The sequence below is a fragment of the Diabrotica virgifera genome, chromosome 5 (assembly GCF_917563875.1).
Source record: "Diabrotica virgifera virgifera chromosome 5, PGI_DIABVI_V3a".
NCBI classification, from domain to species: Eukaryota; Metazoa; Arthropoda; class Insecta; order Coleoptera; family Chrysomelidae; genus Diabrotica; species Diabrotica virgifera.
The window spans coordinates 72,543,953-72,564,959 of NC_065447.1; the positions used below are offsets into that span (position 1 = coordinate 72,543,953).

The window sequence follows — 21,007 nt, forward strand, 5'->3', positions numbered from 1 at the left end:
ATTACGTTCTAAAGCTTATAATATTTTAAATTTTCATACCTTCAATGAATTTAATCGTAGACAGAGAATCAGATATAACACACATTTTCATCAGATTAAAAGAACACAAATTAATAAATTTAACAACTTGAAAATTGAAGCTTTTGATAAGATACAATTTCAGGAAAAATGGTTTAAGAATTTAACTTCTATTGAGTTTCCTTTTGAAGTAAAAAAACTTTTAGCACTGGGACCTAAGTTTTCATTATGTCCTTCTAAATCAGATATTAGAGTTCCACATTTACTTGCTGATATTGAGTCAATGATCAGACCACTCATTAATTGTCAAAAGGATATTGTAAGATCTAAATGCACAAATGTTATTACCAACTTCTTACATAAAGAAGTAACAGATCATTTTTTAAATAAATATTATATACAAACCAAACAATTTCTTAAGAACCATCCTGAGATTTATATTGTCAAAAGCGATAAAGGTAACATAACTGTTGCGATGTGGAAAGGGGATTACCTCCAAAAAACTGGAGAACTTTTAAATGATACTAAGTATTACACTAAACTTAGAAGAAGTCCTGTTTGTACACTGCAACAGAAAGCTAATAGTTTAATATCTGAATTGCACAAAAAGAAATTTATAGATAACAAAAAAGCAAAGGAACTTAAAATATACAATTCTATTGCTCCACGTTTCTATGCTCTGCCTAAAATACACAAACCGACTTTATCTATGAGACCGATTATATCATCTATAGACACTCCCAATGGACCAGTAGCACAGCTCCTCACTGACATCTTAACTAATTTTTATAATGTTAATAACAACATGCACATTAAAGATTCATTTGACTTCAGCTCCTTTATCAATAATTTTCAATTACCACCTGACTACATGTTAGTTAGTTTTGATGTAAAGTCTCTTTTCACCAATTTACCTTTAAACTTAATCATAAGTAGTATAGAAAAGCATTGGAATGAGATTTCACAACACACCACTATTGACTTATTACATTTCAAAACACTCATCAACTTTGTCTTTGAGTCAAATATTTTCATTTTTAATGGTGTTTTCTATAAACAAATTTTTGGTAGCCCTATGGGTTCTAGTCTTTCACCCATTCTGAGTAGCTATGTCATGGATGATGTCATTAATGATTGTGTTAACAACTGCAATTTTTTTATTCCTTTCATAAAGAGGTATGTGGATGATTTGGTTTTAGCACTTCCCAGAGATAAAATTTATGAAACCATCAACATTTTTAACAGCCATAATCAGCACATACAATTCACAGTTGAGGAAGAGGTGGACAATTCTCTACCATTTCTAGACATGAGAATTATTAGAACAACAAATAATGTTTTAAAAACTAGATGGTTCAAAAAACCCATGTGCAGTAATAGGTTTATAAGTTATTACTCACATCATCCCAACAGAATGAAAATGAACCTTATAACAGGTTTAAAAAAACGTGTCACGAGGCTATCCCATCCAGATTACCTACAAGCTGATCTTTTAGTATTAAAAAATATTTTGATTGAGAACTCTTATCCTCCACACATGCTACACAGAATACTTTTTTCTAACAATTTTAATAATCTGACACCATCTGTTGTGAGATCTCAAAACGCTGCATCTGTTATTCAAATCTATTATCATTCACTCCCCTACATACCATCATTAACACCTAAGTTAATAAAATTGTTAAAGGTTATTGACAATATAAAAATAACAACAAAAAACATCAAAACCATTACATCTCTGTATTCTAAGACAAAGTATCCTATAGAAAAATTAGAGAAAACTAATGTAGTATACGGCATTAGTTGCACTCAGTGTAAGGCTGTATATATTGGTGAGACTGGCAGGAATTTATCTAGTCGCGTAATTTCCCACAAAAGTGATTGCCGAATCAAAAAACCGTCTTGTGCTTTGGCAGAGCATGTGATTGACAAAGATCATATCATGGATTTTGACAACATAAAAATTTTGTGCAATGAAGGTAATAAATTCAAAAGGACTTTTTTGGAAATGGTATCTATTAGTAGAAGTGATCATAGTTTAAATAAAAGATCAGAAATTCAAAATTTAAGCAAAATTTATAATTACATCATTTCCTTATAATTTTAAATAATATTCAGAGCACCATAAATATTTCACTTTTTTCACATCCTTATTACATTTCTTTTGTACTTCTGTAAACTACTAAAATATTTTTTTCTCTACTTATTTATTTCTTCTTTCTTTTTTTTAACAAATCATCACGTTATAATATATTTAAATAAATTACTTTTAGCTACTTGTCGATGTAGGCTGATTTTTTCACTGACATTGACTTTTTGTATTAAAATTTTTTTCCAATTTACCGATCATTCAAATTCAAAATTCATTTCAAAAATTTAAATCTTTTGGCCATTAATTTATATTATGCAGTCTGGGAAGAATTCATTTTATGGATATTAATAATTTTCCTCTTATTTATATGTATTAATGTTAGCAAGTTTTAATAACCAATCTAGATTTATCTGGTGAGTTATATTTTTACATGATCTTTGTTTCCACTTTATCAGTTACTTTTTAGCTCTTGAAAATGAATGTAAACACATTCGAAAGCTCGAGTAATAAAAAATAGTATTCTAACAGCCCCTTTTTATTGACTCCAACCCACCGAAACTCAAAAGTGTTTTATATATATATATATATATATATATATATATATATATATATATATATATATATATATATATATATATATATATATATATATATATATATATATACAAATAGTATCTTAATTGACTTATTAGGAAATACGAATTTCTCTATTTTTGGGTATAGAAGTCAAACTGGGGCCTTAAAGTACACTATTATCCAATATTCAAGCTTTCGGAAATGTTTATTTCCTTTCTCAAGAATTTCTACAATGCAATAAGATAAAATTTAGAACATATGTATGAAAGAATAAAAAATATTAATGAGTAACTTACCAGAATTTAGATTATAAAAGAATGTTGATTACAATACATAATTAAAAATACTATTACTAAAACGGCTGTTTAACATTTCAAAAAACATAGAAACAATAAAAATTCTTCAGAAAACATTTTAGAAAAGATTAAAAAATTGATTAATTTTGAAGTTTTGATCTAATTTTGATTGACTTTTTAAAATTTATTTATAAATTCTAAATACATGGCTGACAAAGACTAAATGTAACTATGGTCATAGCATATCGGTGTCTACATCTACAAGGAATTGAAAACATTTTTTGATAATAAAAATAAGGAAATGTTTAAAAGCAAAAAAAAAAATTAATTTTAAATATTGGTGATATTAATTAATTTTGTTAACATTTAATGCCAAATTATAAAGTGTAGATTATAAAAAAAAAATTATGATTTGATGTAACTATGATTATTTTTCAAAAGAAAGGATGTAATTATAAATTTTGCTAAGATTGTCAATTTCACATTTTTTGTTCATTGTGTTCGAACCTTTGCTGATCTGAACCATCTCAAGAAAAGTACGTTTATGTTTATTGTTTTCAATATCTAATATTTTTGGATCATGAAAATTCATAATGTGGTTATTTTGAATAACGTGCTCTGCTAAGGCACATGAAGGTTTAAGAATTTTACAATCACTTTTATGAGATGTTATGCGACTAGATAAATTTCTACCGGTTTGACCAATATAAACTAAATCACAGTTTGTACAAGATATGGAGTAGATAACATTGCATTTTTCTAGAGTGTTAAATTGTTGTTTAGTTTTAGTATATAGTGAATATAAAGTTTTTATATTTTTTGTTGCTATCTTTATTCTTTTAAATTCGTTAAAAATCCCTTTTAGTTTTGGAGTAAGATTAGGTATAAATGGAAAAGAGTAATAAAGAGTTGTTGTGGGATTATTTGCAGTGTTATTATTGTTAGCTTGAGCAACAGATGAGGGGTCAATTGTATTCAAAATATGCAAAGAAGGAGTGTTAAATAACTTCTTATTTAACACTCCTTCTTTGCATATTTTGAATACAATTGACCCCTCATCTGTTGCTCAAGCTAACAATAATAACACTGCAAATAATCCCACAACAACTCTTTATTACTCTTTTCCATTTATACCTAATCTTACTCCAAAACTAAAAGGGATTTTTAACGAATTTAAAAGAATAAAGATAGCAACAAAAAATATAAAAACTTTATATTCACTATATACTAAAACTAAACAACAATTTAACACTCTAGAAAAATGCAATGTTATCTACTCCATATCTTGTACAAACTGTGATTTAGTTTATATTGGTCAAACCGGTAGAAATTTATCTAGTCGCATAACATCTCATAAAAGTGATTGTAAAATTCTTAAACCTTCATGTGCCTTAGCAGAGCACGTTATTCAAAATAACCACATTATGAATTTTCATGATCCAAAAATATTAGATATTGAAAAAAATAAACATAAACGTACTTTTCTTGAGATGGTTCAGATCAGCAAAGGTTCGAACACAATGAACAAAAAATCTGAAATTGACAATCTTAGCAAAATTTATAATTACATCCTTTCTTTTGAAAAATAATCATAGTTACATCAAATCATAATTTTTTTTTATAATCTACACTTTATAATTTGGCATTAAATGTTAACAAAATTAATTAATATCACCAATATTTAAAATTAATATTTTTTTTTTTGCTTTTAAACATTTCCTTATTTTTATTATCAAAAAATGTTTTCAATTCCTTGTAGATGTAGACACCGATATGCTATGACCATAGTTACATTTAGTCTTTGTCAGCCATGTATTTAGAATTTATAAATAAATTTTAAAAAGTCAATCAAAATTAGATCAAAACTTCAAAATTAATCAATTTTTTAATCTTTTCTAAAATGTTTTCTGAAGAATTTTTATTGTTTCTATGTTTTTTGAAATGTTAAACAGCCGTTTTAGTAATAGTATTTTTAATTATGTATTGTAATCAACATTCTTTTATAATCTAAATTCTGGTAAGTTACTCATTAATATTTTTTATTCTTTCATACATATGTTCTAAATTTTATCTTATTGCATTGTAGAAATTCTTGAGAAAGGAAATAAACATTTCCGAAAGCTTGAATATTGGATAATAGTGTACTTTAAGGCCCCAGTTTGACTTCTATACCCAAAAATAGAGAAATTCGTATATATATATATATATATATATATATATATATATATATATATATATATATATATATATATATATATATGTACATGTCTCTCGTTTTGTGTTATTTAGCTTGTAGTTTGTATTGAGAAAACTTTTTGTACTGGGCCTGATGATGAGTCATATTTTGTAAGACTCGAAACCGGTTGCCCCACGATTATGTAACAACTAATAAAAATACAAACTAAAGATTGCGAGTATTGACTCAATTACATATTGGCCATATCCAAAGCTTTGTTAGTATCAATATTAAATTAAGGAAATTGCAAGTAAAAGGCGGATAGATGCCCTTGAGATGTGGGTTTATCAAAAGATGCTAAAGATCTCTTGGAGAGAGCACGTGACCAACAACGCGGCACTGAGAAGGATGGAGACTAAGACAGAATTCCACAACATTGTAAACAACAAAAAAGCGAGTTGTCTAAAATATATTTTTACAGAAGAGAAAAATACAACTTTCTAGAAGTCCTTAATAATGGAAGAGAAAATGGAAGGAAAGAAGCCCAGGAGGAAAAAAATGCTCCTGGTTGAAAATGTACGATACAGAAAGTTTAAGACACTAATTTATTAAAAATAAAAGTCCAGGTCCCGATGGAATATACCCAGAAACGTTAAAATCAATCAGCGAAGAAAAGATCGAAATATTTTTCCTTTATTAAATCGAATTTATAATACAGGTAAAATACCCCAAGACTGTCTAGTGTCAATATTCGTCCCACTACCAAAAAAGTCAAACACTGCAATGAGTTCCGTCTGATAAGCCTTAAGCAAGAAACCCATTATGAACAGCCAGCACGGCACAGCCCGGCACGGCACAGGACAGTCCAAATTCATTTGTATAGTTTATATTATGAGCAGCCAGCCCGGCCCGGCACAGGCCAGCATGCAAACGGAACGGCCGAAATTCTCCGAGTAGAATAAAATCCGTTGGAGTCGAACGGCCAGTCGGCGCCAGTGTTTCATAGTTGTTATAAAATATTATATTGTTGATTTTTTAATTGAAAGCGCGTTGTTTCTTTTGAAATAATATGGACGAACTTTTAATTGAGAGTGTCAGAGAATACCCATTTTTGTATGATGCATCGGACCCAGGTTATCACGATAGCAAGAAAAAGGACAATGCATGGGTACAAATATCCGAACATTTTGATCAATGGACAGGTACGTACATTATCTTTTAACCATGAATTCGTTTTTTTAACATGATGCATATTCATTAAAATTGTGTAGTTTATGTCTTTTTTTTTTTTTTTTTTTTTTTTTTTTTATTTAATGTTGTAATATTTACAATCTGTCCTCAACTGAGAACAATAGGTAAATTATTTGACAAAAATTGAAGACCTGTAGAGGGAGATCCAGTGATCACCCTCTTTACATAAATTAAATTAAAACAAATTAAAATAAGTTTAGTTATCACAGATTATTCGAATCTTCTTGCTAGATCCACTACTTTGAATCTCTTCAGGCGTCGTACATCATTGTGGTCATCAGTAAGGTTGCTGGCTAACTCATTTGGATGAGATTCTAGTCTCTTGGAATATTTTTTGTAATATTCCGTTATTACTGTTTTTATGGATGGCACATTGAGGTCTTGCTCTATCACATAGTTTGGCACGTACCAAGGGGCATTCAGCATTGTTCTAAGGACTTTGTTCTGGAATCTCTGCAATATTTCTAGGTTAGTTTGACTGGCTGTCCCCCAAAGTTGGATACCATAAGTCCACACTGGTTTTAATATAGTTTTATATATCAGCAGTTTGTTTTCAAGTGATAGTTGAGATTTACGACCGATGATCCAGTACATTTCTCGAAATTTTATTCCTAGTTGTTTTCTTTTTGTAAAAATGTGTTTTTGCCAAGTTAATCTCCTATCAAGATGGATTCCTAGGTACTTGACAGTATCGGTTTGTGGGAGTTGAGTTTCATTTAGTGTTACAGATGGACATGTTTGTCTTCTCATGGTGAAGGTTACATGGATGGATTTACTCTCATTCGCCTTTATCTTCCATTTTTTAAGCCACATTTGTATATTATTAAGGTCTTTCTGAAGGGTTCTGGATGCTGTATTTGGATCATGGTGAGAGGCTAGTACAGCAGTGTCATCAGCAAAAGTTGCACACGTTGTTTTGTTACTTGTGGGTAGGTCAGCAGTGTAGAGCAAGTACAATATCGGTCCCAAGACACTTCCTTGTGGTACTCCGGCTTTTATTGGTCTTAGGCTTGTGTATTCATTATCCTGCTTGACTAGGAAATGTCGGTTGGAAATATAGCTTTTTAGGATTTGATAAAAAGGATGAGGAAGGTTTTTCTTTAGTTTAAAGAGCATACCAGCATGCCATACCTTGTCGAAGGCCTGACCAATGTCCAGGAATGCAGCAGAACAATACCTTTTATTTTCTAGATCACTTCTGATGTGTTTTACCAGTCTATGTACCTGTTCTATCGTTCCGTGTTGTGTTCTGAACCCAAATTGGTGTTGGGGAATTAGTTTCCTTTCTTCTATAACTGGGTATAATTGTTTAAGGAGAAGTTTTTCCAAAATTTTTGATAGAACAGGTAGCAGGCTTATTGGTCTGTATGAAGTCACCTGAGTTTTATTTTTCCCTGGCTTAGGTATGAGAATAATTTGAGCAACTTTCCATTGTTCTGGGTAGTAACCTAGCCCAAATATTGCATTAAATACTTGCGTTATCATTTTCAGACCTTTGCATGTCAATTGCTGCAGTACTTTCCCGTTGATCAGGTCATACCCTGGAGCTTTTTTTGGACTGATTTCATGCTGGATCATATTTCTAACTTCTTTAGTGGTGATTTTTTGTATAGGTAAATCCGTCTGGTAGGGCGATTCCAGGAAGTCATTTATTTCTTCCTCTGTGTCACCATCTTCCATGGGATGTGGCTGGAATACATTAGTGAGGTGATTTGCAAATGCTTCGGCTTTTTCCTTATTATTTCTACACCAGTTTCCCTCTTGGTTTCGTATTGGTGGTATTTGTTGTTTCGGGTGTTTGATTTTTCTCGTGGCCTTCCAAAGGGTATATTCACTATCTGCGTTTGCTGATAAACCTGTAAGATATTCTTGTATTTTGTTATTTTTGATATTATGCAATTGTAGTTTAATTTCCTTGGTGATTTTATTTAATTTCGCCTTGTTCTCATGTGTTCTTTTTCTTCGCCACTCTTCCTTTATTTTTCTCTTTCTAGCAATCATTTCCTTTATTACAGTTGGGCAATTCTCTTTCAATTCTGTTTGGTAGCAGTCAGGGGTAGCATACCAAGCAGCTTCTTGTATAGATTTCTGAAGATTTTCTACTGCTGCGTAGATGTCACTTTCTGTTTTCAATGGGATGTTTATGTCAATTAATTCATCTAGTTTAGTCTTGAAAATGCTCCAGTCTGTTTTGTTACTGTATAGTGATGGTTGTTCAGTACTGTTTGTTATTTGTGCATACCATGTCGCGATTACGCTAGAGTGGTCAGAGGGTAGATCGTAACAAGATTCTACTTTTGCCAATTTAACATTAATTCCTTTAACAATATAAAAGTCGAGTAGATCAGGTATTTTTGCATTGTCGGTAGGCCAGTAAGTTGGTTCCCTTGTGGTGAGGTAATTTGCATTGGTCGCATTTATAGCTTTAAGAAGTTCTCTGCCTTTTGTGGTAATAATTCTGGATCCCCAGGTAGTATGCTTAGAATTAAAATCTCCTCCTGCTATAAATCTATTTCCTAATGTTTTAAAGAAATTTTCAAACTGTTCCGTTTTGTTATTGTGCTTTGGCGGACAGTATATAGCTGATACTGTTAGTGGGCCTAGTTGATCTTCCACAACAATGCTGGTGGCCTGTAGATAGTCGCATTCATGTTTTTGTATTTCGTAGTGCTTTAGTTTATTACTAACTATTATTGCAGTGCCTCCATGTGCTTTTTCGTTGGGATGTTGCGTATGATAAGTTGTAAATCGTGGAATATTGATGTGGTTTTTGGATGTAAAATGAGTTTCTGTAATCAGCATTATGTCAATTTTTTGTGTGTTATTAAATAGTTTTAATTCTTCTATATGTTGACTTAAGCCATTGGCGTTCCATAATACTAGCTTTAGTAACTGAGTCATTTCTGGTTGAGAATCATGGTCAGGAGGTTGAGCATAGTGCTCATTTGTTCCGTCAGTTTTTTTAACATGTCTTTCAGTTCTGACATGTCTGTGTGGTTATTAGTTTGATTTGGTATATGTTGTGTAGTAGTTTGGTTGGAGGCTTGTTGGTTAACTGCTTGCGTTGCTTGTGCGTATGTTATTCCAGGTTGCACATAGTTGACTGTTGTAGTTCTATCTTGGTTTGTCCTCGCGTTGTGTCGTCTCAAGTTAGGGAATTTAAGTTTTTGTAATTGTTTGTGAACTTCACACCCTCTATAATTTGCGGGGTGATTTTCACCACAGTTAGCACATTTAACATTATTGTCTCTGGTTTTCCTTGGACATTCTTTAGTGTAATGAGGTTCTGCGCATTTGACACAGCACGGTTGTTTATTGCAGAAGTTTTTTGTGTGGTTGTATTTTTGACATCTACTACATTGCGGAATTATTCTCTTGACATGCGGTGCTTCGAATTCTACTATGGAATGCATTACTTGTTTAATGTTATAGATGTCCTTGTTATTATCTTTTGTTTCTAGATCAATGTAGAACATAGGCAGCGATTTTTTAGTTTGGTTGTGTAGTATATTCCATATATTTATAACATTATGGTTTTTGGTTTTAAGATCTTCTTTTATCTCTTCTAAATTTGTCGTGGGGTGCATGCCTTTAAGAACCACTCGGTAGTGTCTTTCACTTTTAGGTTTATAAGTGTGGAAGTCCGTGTTTTTTGTTTTTAGAGCATTTATTATGGCGGTGTATGCTTTGTCTGATTTTGGTTGAATTTTTATTTGTTCGCTGTTGATAGCTTTAGTGATAAAATCATTTTCTGCTACTTGTTGCAATAGATCGATAAGAGGCTTGCAGATTTGCACGCCTGATACAAATATTGGAGGTGGTTTTGGTTTTGCATCTGTATTTTTAACTGTGTCTTCCAAATTGTCACTTTCATCTATTGAACTTAGTGCTTCAAATTGATTTTGTGTTGTTATAGGTTTACTTAACCAGTACTCACCAAGTTTTGTTTGTCTTTTGTTACTTCTAGGCATTTCTGGACTGCTTCTTAATCTTTTTCCGGTAACCTCATTCCATTGCTGTTCTTCAATACTGGCTGTTTGTTCATTTGTTTGGTTTATTTGTAGTGAATCATTAGGTTGTTGGGAACAAGTGGGAATTTGTATAGGATTTTGGATCATTGGAGCCATGGTTTTTACATTTTGTTCATAATTTGGTTGGGAATAAAAGCCTGTTGAAAAGTTGTTCATGTTACCTGCTCGGTTGATACGCCACTGGAATCATTGCTGACGATAACTCGCTGCTAACAGCTTTCAATGAGCCAATGTTCTTTTACTTATTAACGTTAAAAATTAAAATGTTATTAATAAAATATAAACACTCGTAAAATCCGCAATAACTAATTGCTTTGTTTAAAAAACTTTAAATACATTCACGAATTTTTAGACACAATAAAATAATTGTTTTGTTTTGTTGTCGTTTCGAATAACTCATTAGCGAAACCGGGTTTGTTTTATCACAGCTTTTTCGTACATAGACAACCGTTCGCTTTGGCTGCTCATTGACGATTTTATGTCTTTTAAAAACTTTTATTTTACGATAGTTTTTAAAATATATCATAGATGACATGATGCGTTTCTTAAATAAAATTAAAACAATACATAACATTTTTCTCCTATATAGAGATGGGCTAAATTATGGAATAAATTCATTTTCTCTAAAATGGACGGCTTTGGAGAAAAATCCCGAAACACGTCGATTTTTATTTTTAAATTACAATTTTTTGGCATATATTTCATACTAGTGACGTTATCCATCTGAGCGTGATGACGTAATCTATGATTATTTTAAATGGGAATATGGGTCGTGTGGCATCTCATTTGTGGCCAAAAAATACTTTTTTAATTAAATTAGTTGACGAAAAAAGAAGAATGTATGCAATTTATTTAACTCAAAATACTTTCTAATGATGTCAGAAAATAGAAAAAAAATGTTTATTTGCCAAAAAAACGTTGCTTTTCGCTTAAATTAAATGTTCAAACTGTCAAAAGGTAGGTGGGAGGTTGTTTGTGATTTAATTTAAGTGAAACGAAATGTTTATTTGTGAAATAAATATTTTTTTCTATTTACTGACAGCAGTACAATGTATTTTGAGTTAAATAAATTACATACATTCTTCTTTTTGCGTCAATTAATGTAATTTAAAAATTATTGGTTTGGCCACCCTGTATAAATAATGATATTATTGTTTATATTACTGAATAGAGGATTGAACACCCTTTCAAATGAGATGCCACACAACCCCTATTCCCATTTGAAAAAAAATCATCGATTACATCATTAAGCTCAGATGAATGACGTCTCTAGTATGAAATACAGTGGAACCTCGATTATCCGTCAGGGCACCGGACCAAGGGTATGACGGATAATCGAGAAGACGGTTAACAGAACATTAAAAAAATAAAAATCATACTGTTATGGTGACACACAGATATTAACTAATAATTTGTGTGATGTACATTTTTATTTTCGGCTTGCGATTCTAAAAATAGAACTCTAAAAGTATGGTATCATTTATCATTACCTATTTAAATTGAAATTTAATCCAGAGCCCTGAATAAGAACAAAAATTATTTACATAAAAAAATGCGGTGATGGCATAACTGCACGTGTACATTTCAATGAATTTCGTTTGACTTATCGCAATGCTCAAACAAAATGAATTGATGACTCAATTTTTACTTGTGTATACAATATAATTTAAGGACCCTGACGGTTAACAGAGGTGACGGATAATCGAGGTTCCACTGTACATGCCAAAAAATTGTAATTTAAAAGTAAAAATCGACCTGTTTTGGTATTTTCTTCCAAAGCCGTTCATTTTAGAGAAAATGAATTTATTCGATAATTTAGCCCCTCTCTGTATATATTTTATTAATAAAAATACATTATCATTTATGGCAAATGATCATTTTTCCGGTGCCGTGCCGCGCTGGCCGTTACAAATGGGTTTTTGGACAGGCCGGCCTGTGCTGTGCCGTGCCGGGCTGTGCCGTGCTGGCCGTTCATAATGGGTTTCTTGCTTTATGAGTCATGCAGTTAAAGTCCTATTAAAAGTCGTACATAATCGCATCTATAGAAAATGCAAAATAATCATCGGAGACGATCAGTTTGGATTCAGAGCCGGCATGGGAACGAAAAGCTCTCTTCAATTTACTAGTTATCGCCAAAGAATGCTACGACCAACAGAAATATACAGCGTGTCTACTTAAGTTGGAAACATATGGGAAACTTTTTTGTTATTCATTTTACGAAAAAAAGTTATTCTTTATAAAAAGTTCTGCATGCTCTAAAACCTAAGATTCAATCATCAGATATCAAATTTTGTCAATATTATACGAGGTATGTCAAAAAATATGAATTTCGTTCAAGAGTAAAGTACCTTTATTTATCTCAATATCGAAAATTCTTATTATGAAAAGTTGTTTGGAAATAAAAACTAAGATCAAATATGCAATTACATGCTTCTAATTGGAAAAATATATTTTCCAATTTTTTCTCACATTTATTGATACTAACTTCGTTTTTATTCATTACACATACGATAACTCTTTTATTATTACTTTTACGAAAAAAAGCTATTCTTTATAAAAAGCTCTGTATGTCCTAAGACCGAAGATGCAACCATCAGATGTTACATTTTATTAATTTTATACGAGGTATGTCAAAAAATTTGAATTTCACTCAAGAGTAAAGTACCTTTATTTTTCATAATATTGAAAACGGTTATTAAAAAAGTTGTTTAGAATTAAAAACTATGTTTCAATATGCAATTACATCCTTCTAATTGAAATTTCATATTTTTTGACACACCTCGTATAAAATTAATAAAAGTTGATATATCTTGGTTGTGTCTTAGATTTTAGACCATGCAAAGCTTTTTATGAAGAATAACTTTTTTTCGTAAAAGGAATAATAAACGAGTTATCATATTTGTAATAATTAAAAACAATGTTGGGTATCCATAAATTTGAGAAAAAAAAATTTTTCAATTAGAAGCATGTAATTGCATATTTCATCTTAGTTTTTAATTCCAAACAACCTTTTATCATAAGAATTTTCGATATTGAGAGAAATAAAGGTACTTGACCCTTAACCGAAATTCATATTTTTTGACATACCTCGTATAATATTGAGAAAATTTGATATTTGATGATTTAATCTTAGGTTTTGGGGCATGCAGAACTTTTTATAAAGAATAGCTTTTTTTCGTAAAATTAATAATAAAAAAGTTTCCCATATGTTTCCAACTTAAGTAGACACGCTGTATATTTATATGCTTTATAGACTTCGAAAAAGCATTTGATAGAGTAAGACACGACCTACTATTAGAACGTTTGCAAGAAGTCGGTTTAGATGAAAAGACATCAATTTACTAAAAAACTTGTACTGGAATCAAAACGCCAGAGTTAGGATCGAAGGTCCAACATTCGCAGAAGAAGAAACTAGGAGGGAAGTAAGACAGGGCTGTGTTCTGTCGCCTCAACTCTCTAATTTTTTACTTACTGTGAATGGCGTAAATATCAACAGCATCAGATACGCCGATGATACGGTGTTGATTGCGTATTTCCACTTGGGTCTACAACGATTCATCGACAAGACCAACTCGACCTGTCAGCAATTTGATATAAAAATAAACATTAAAAAATCCAAAGTGACGTTATTCCGAAAAAAAAAACAAAACGTACCTCAAGCTTACACAATAAATGGGCACAATTTAGAACAGGTCAATAGATTTAATTACTTGGGATGTTAGATCGATAGCAGACTAAATCCTGATCTAGAAATAAGATCTAGAATAGAACAGGCCAGAAAATCTTTCGAAAAAATCAAAAAACTGCCTTGCGATTCTGGAATAAAACTCGAAATTTGACTACGTTTATCCAAATGCTACGTCTGGTTGACTATTCTCTATGCAGTTGAGACATATACCCTTAAAACATAAACCTTAAATAAGTTGGATGCATTTAAAATGTGGATCTATCGGAAAATCCTCAAAATTTCATGGACATTGCAGACCTCAAACGAAGAAGTGCTGCATAGAATAGACAAGGCAAGAGAACTTTTCAAGTTGGAAAACACAGTGAAAGAAGTTTCACTGTGAAACAAGTTTCACAGTGAAAGTTAGAAAAACATCATACCTAGGCTACGTACCGAGAAATAATAAGTACCAATATGCTTAACTTATAGTGAAAGGAAAGATCGAGGGAAAGAGAGCACTAAGAAGGAAAAGACTATCGTGGCTCAGAAACATCGGACAATGGACAGGGCTAAATTTTGAACATCTAATAAGAACAGCTGAAGACAGAGAAAACTTTGCAATTGAATTAGCCCACCTCAATTGAGGAGACGGCTCTTTAAGAAAAAGGAGGATAATAAAAAAGTTAGGTACTTTAAGAACTAGCTATATACTTTATCAGTGCAGGGTGTTTCTAAATAAGTGCGGCAAACTTTAAGGGGTAATTCTGCATGAAAAAATAATGACAGTTTGCTTTATAAACATATTATCTCCGCAAAGCTTCGTTTTCGAGATATGGGATGTTGAAATTTTTCTTACAAACTGGCGATCTATTTTACCATAAAACCGGTTGAGATATACAATTAAAATTTGGTAGATTTTAAGAGGTAGTCGTTGCGTATTGTTGGACATACTACGAAGAATTTTATAATGCGCCATAACTACCTCTTAAATCCCATAAAATTTCATTTGCTTATCTCAACCGGTTTTAGAGTAATAAAAAAATCATCAATTTGTAAGAAAAATTTTAACACCCTGTATCTCGGAAACGAAGCATTTGCGGATATAAGTCTATAAAGCGAACTGTCATTTCTATTTCAACCCTTTAATGTTTGTCGCACACCCTGTATTGATGGAGGCCATTGCTAGTTGTTAAATTACCTAACTTTATTGTTATCAAACATAACCGATTGAATAAAAAAAATGTTAAGAAAATCTGTATTTTGCAAAGCGTTCTAAGGTTTAACTTATAAGGACTTCACTTAAAAATTGCTATAAACTATTTTTTAATTTCTAGAGCTATCTTAGTAACGTAAAAGCCGCAATGGACGAAGACAAAGTCAATGTAGTAGGATACACGGTTTGGAGTTTGCTGGATAACTTGGAGTGGTTGTTTGGTTTTACGTAAGTATTTTATCATCGGTACATCACTTATTTGCATTATACACTTTAAACTTTATAATCAAACGATCTCTTATTTATTTGATCTACGTGATTTTATAGATTTGTAGTTTCTATATGATTTTATAGAAACATGATTAGTGTAGGAAACAGGTTGAACCCCGCAAAATGGACACAAGTCCAATTTTATTTTTTTTTCTGGTATATCAAGGGGTGCTTATTATGAAACTAACTTTTTCTTAAAAAATTTCTTAAAAAAAATTTAAAGGGGGTAATTTGTGGTTTTTGCGAAACGTAGTCCTTCCTGTACGTTTTGCAAAAAATTTCCTTGATAGAAATATTAAGAGGACTATATTCCCTATTATTTATTTTTTGACAGCATATGTCTACCACACACCGTTTAGCAGAGTTTGCGCCCCAAAGTTGACAAAATTTAAAAAAAAAAGATGTTATTCAAGAAATCAAGAAGAAACCCTGCGACAATTAATCACAAATAGGTGGCTGATTTTCAACGAAAACTTTTCGTTTATAAATTTGCAAAAGTCTGTGTGTTATTGCGTTGCCGCTCCTGCAATACTTAGAGCAGGTGTATTGATGGATTCTTATGTAGTTTTGCCTTCTGAATCCAAATCTGAAAACGGCATTTCGATATCTCTAACCGTCTTCGAGATAATCGACCTCAAACTCTAAAATGTGACGTCACAATCCGGTTATCTCCTACCGACGCACTAAATGTCAGCTCAAATGGTTGATTAGGAAGTAGGCTACTTTTTTTAAATCTCCATTTGCCAAGCATAGTTATTTACATTTGAGTTTGACACTTCGTGAATGTCAAACTAAATTTTAAATTAGATAAGTATTAATAAAACATCAATGACATTTGATAGTGAATTTAATTATTATATAAAATATATAATATGTTCAAAAATACAATTTTAGTATAAATATTTTAAAAGCAATAATTTATTAACCGTTTTAAAAAGGTTCATACCAGTATAAATACGGCCTCCCCTTTATGATAAATGGACTGTTCCATTTCTAGTCGTTCGCTAAACTCGACACAACTGGCTAGTGATTATAGAAATTGGCAAAATTACTAATTATTTAGTAATAATTATTAACTATTTAGAAATTATTTTTTGTCGAATTGGCAAAATTATTGACTAAAATCACTAGTCAGTTTTGTGTCTGTGTACATCCTTCTAATGGAAAAAAAATATTTGAAGATTTTTCTCAAATTATGGATACCAAGAACATTTTCATTTATAACTCTTTTATTTTTAATTTGACAAATAAAAGTTATTCTTCATAAAAAGCTCTTCATGTTCTAAGATTTATGATGCAACCATCATATATAGGGTGTCCCAAAAGTAGTGGAACGGTCGAATATTTCGCGAACTAAACATCGGATGGAAAAACTGAAAAATACGTGTTTCAATCATTTTCAAAAATCTATCCAATGACACTAAACACCAACTCCCACTACACCCCCTGGAGGTGGGGTGGGGGGTAACTTTAAAATCTTAAATGGAAACCCCTAGTTTCTCTTGCAGATTTGGATTCGCTACGTAAAAGTAAGCAACTTTTATCCAAGACATTTTTTCGAATTGTGGATAGATGGCGCTGTAATTGGGAAAAACAATTTATCCTAATACCATAGGTAAATTATAAAAACGGTCTAATATCTCGAGAAATACACTTCCAAATAAGAAACCAAAAAACTGGTTTTTAATATTTTTCGAGAACCTATCGATCAACACTAAACATTACCCTCCAACCCACCCCCTGGAGGTGGGGTAGGGGAACTTCAAAATCTTAAATAGCAACCACCAATTTTTATTGCAGATTCGAATTCGTCATGAAAAATTAAGCAACATTTATTCGAAATATTTTTTAAAAATGCTGATAGATGGCGCTAATAAATCGTATTTTTCTAATTAAAGCGCCATCTATCAACAATTCTAAAAAATGTTTCGAATAAATGTTGCTTAGTTTTTCATGACAAATCCGAATCTGTAATAAAAAGTGGGGGTTGCTATTTAATATTTTAAAGTTACCCCCACCCCACCTCCAGGGGGTGGGTTGGAGGGTCATGTTTAGTGTTATTCGATAGGTTTTCGAAAAGTATTAAAAACATTTGTTTGGTTTCTTATTTGGAAGTGTATTTCTCGAGATATTAGACCGTTTCTCTAATTTACCCATGGTATCAGGATAAATCGTTTTTCCCAATTATAGCGCAATATATCCACAGTTTGAAAAAATGTCTTGAATAAAAGTTGCTTACTTTTACGTAACGAATCCAAATCTGCAAGAAAATCTAGGAGTTTCCATTTGAGATTTTAAAGTTACCCCCCATCGCACCTCCAGGGGGTGTAGTGGAGGTTGGTGTTTGGTGTCATTGGATAGACTTTTGAAAATGATTGAACAAGTATTTTTCAGTTTTTCGATCCAATGTTTAGTTCGCGAAATATTCGACCGTTCCACTACTTTTGGGACACCTTGTATAAAATTTTATTAATTTTATACGAGGTATATAAAAAATATGAATTTCGATCAAGAGTAAACTACCTTTATAGTTCGTAACATTTAAATTATACTAATATAATGGCACATTAAAACATAATTATTAATTGTAAACTACTTTTCATAATAGAAATTTTCCATATTATGAATTAAAATACGTAAATATACAAAGTTTTCGTGATGATAATGCCCGCATTTTCAGCTTGTTTTATATAAGTTTTATTTAAGGGCAATTGCCCATTTTTTAATAACAGAATGTTATATTAAAAAAGACCCTTTTTACATTATCTGAACCGCCTATACTAGAGTGAAAAAAATCTTTAAGCGATTACCCTGTTGAGAGTTACTTTTACGGTAAAAAACGAGAGTGTGAAGTAGCGCCAGAGACATGTTAACCATAGACGAAGCTAGTCATATGCCACTCAATGCATCGGGGCGTAACGCCAATATCAAGTACGGTGGTCTAGCTATCTTTGTCTGTCGTGCGAATGTGAGCGTATCTACCAAGAGGTGGGAGTAATGGAACGCCACAAACACAGAGGCGGCGGCCATCATATTATGCTAGAGAGAGAAAGCGAAGCTCCGGTAGAACGAGATGGATAGACCACCGACCTGAACTGCTCCGCGTTACGCTATTTTTCGGACTTGCCTAATCTACCTGTTATTATATCTACGAGTAGCGCACACCGTCAAGATAAAAATTACAGTTTGAAGATAGTTGCTAAATTTTTCAATGGAGTTACGTATCAGTGGAAATGAACAATGTTAAAAAAAGTTATTGGTATTTTTGTTAATTCAATTTTATATAAGACGGTGCCTGTGTATATAAACTTACGTGCATAGAAATCGACCCACTTAAAAATTTGGTCATTTTTGGTGTCTCATATGTCCTAAACCTTTTGGCCTATTTAAGTGATTTTTTGAACATGTTATAACCCGATTCTTTAAAAATACCACCGGAATAATATTGTTGCTTAACAGGTAAATTTTCATTGTATACCGGGTGTACCAATCAAACTGTGTTTTTTCTCAAATTTCGCATCACCCTGTGGAATATTCTAGCATTTATAAAATACTAAAATTAAAACCCAACTGTAGCCTTAGGCTTTCTTAATATTATGTTTTTGATTCATTCGTTTATGTCGCGTAATAAAAATTAGGTACTTTAACAACTACACATGGTCTTCATCAATACACGGTGTTTTTAAAGTGCGACAAACTTAATGGGGTAATTCTGCATGAAAAAATAATGACAGTTGGCTTTATAAATGTATGTCCGCAAATGTTTCGTTTCCGAGATACGGGATGTTGAATTTTTTCTTACAAACTGACGATTTATTTATTGCTTTAAAACCAGTTGAGATATGCAAATGAAATTTGGTAGGTTTTAAAAGATGGTTATTGCGAATTTTTTTATATAAAATTAAGAATTTTATATCCACCATTAGCCTGCATACGGTTAATATGATCAATCATATTACACGTATGCTCGCTAATAGTGAATATTAAATTATTAATTGTATGTCAAAAATGTGCAATAAATACGTCTTAAAACACACCAAATTTCATTGGCATATCTCAACCGGTTTTAAAGTAATAAAATAAATCGTCAATTTGCAAGAAAAAATTTAACATCCCGTATCTCGGAAACGAAACATTTGCGGACATACATTTATAAAGCCAACTGTCATTATTTTTTCATGCAGAATTATCCCTTAAAGTTTGTCGCACTTATTTAGAAACACCGTGTATTGATGAAGAACATGTGTAGTTGTTAAAGTATCTAACTTTTTTATTATCCAACATAAACGAATGAGTCAAAAACAAAATGTTAGAAAACCTCAGGCTATAGTTGCGTTTTAATTTCAGTATTTTATAAATGCTAGAATATCCCACAGGGTGATGCGAACTTTGAGAAAAAAACACAGTTTGATTGGTACACCCGGTATACAATGAAAATTTACCTGTTTAGCAACAATATTATTCCATTGATATTGTTAAAGAAGCAGGCTATAACATGTTTAAAAAATCACTTAAATCGGCCAACAGGTTTAGGAAATATGAGACATCAAAAATGACCAAATTTTTAAGTGGGCCGATGTCTATGCACGTAAGTTTATTTACTTACTAATAATTTATTAGTCACTATTTACGGAAGTTTAATTTCACGTAAGAAAATGGTAAAGAAGCCTTAAAAATCAATTCTGTTTCATTTATGTTCGGCAACGGTCGTACTACACTTTATACCGGTTTTTGTCCGATCACCGAAGTCAAGCAGTGTCGGGCGCGATTAATATTGTCCGATTGGATGGGTGACCGCTTTGGAACACCGCGTGTTGTTGCTTTCCTTTTTTGTTTTGTTTAATTTTTGATATTATTTTTTTAAGGTTAATACTGGGCTATCAACGAAAAAGCGTAATTAGATGACTTTGTTCTCGATTTGTAGAGAAAATATATTTATATTTTAGTAGACTAGTTGACAGTTCAGTTTTTTGTTAATATATTATACTATCTAACATTAGTATGGTATAACTAGACCCAAACCCAGACATCCAAAGTGAAAGTTATCCTTTAACACCAAATTGTTCTATATTTTTTTTGAGTGAATTTGATGGCCTTGGCCGAGCCAATTAGCCAGACATTTTGTTATTTTAAAAACAAACAAATTTGATTTTTCAATCAGAGGAATTTTTTCTGTATTTCTAACTCTAAATACATAACAAACTAACATTATTATCTACAATTATTATCTAAATAATACTCTGTTTTGGTTGTTCATTTTTTTTTTGTAAATTTTTATTTTTTTTTCTATTTTTTTTTGCATTTTTTTTTATATTGTTAATTTGTTTTTTTTTATTAATTTTTTTATTGTTATTTTTTATAAATTGTTTTTTTTACTACGCTAAGATGTAAACCCGATTCATCCTCGCGGAGGTTTA

At 31.5% G+C, this 21,007-nt stretch overlaps 1 protein-coding gene across 1 annotated transcript in view; it reads left to right on the plus strand.

Annotated features, from left to right (window-relative positions):
* Window positions 1-21,007, plus strand: part of LOC114329771 (myrosinase 1) — a 116,483-nt gene that overhangs the window by 85,194 nt on the left and 10,282 nt on the right. Inside the window, exon 8 of the mRNA XM_028278980.2 lies at window positions 15,442-15,548. Coding sequence (XP_028134781.2) covers window positions 15,442-15,548 — 107 coding nt within the window. The remainder of the gene's footprint in view (window positions 1-15,441; window positions 15,549-21,007) is intronic.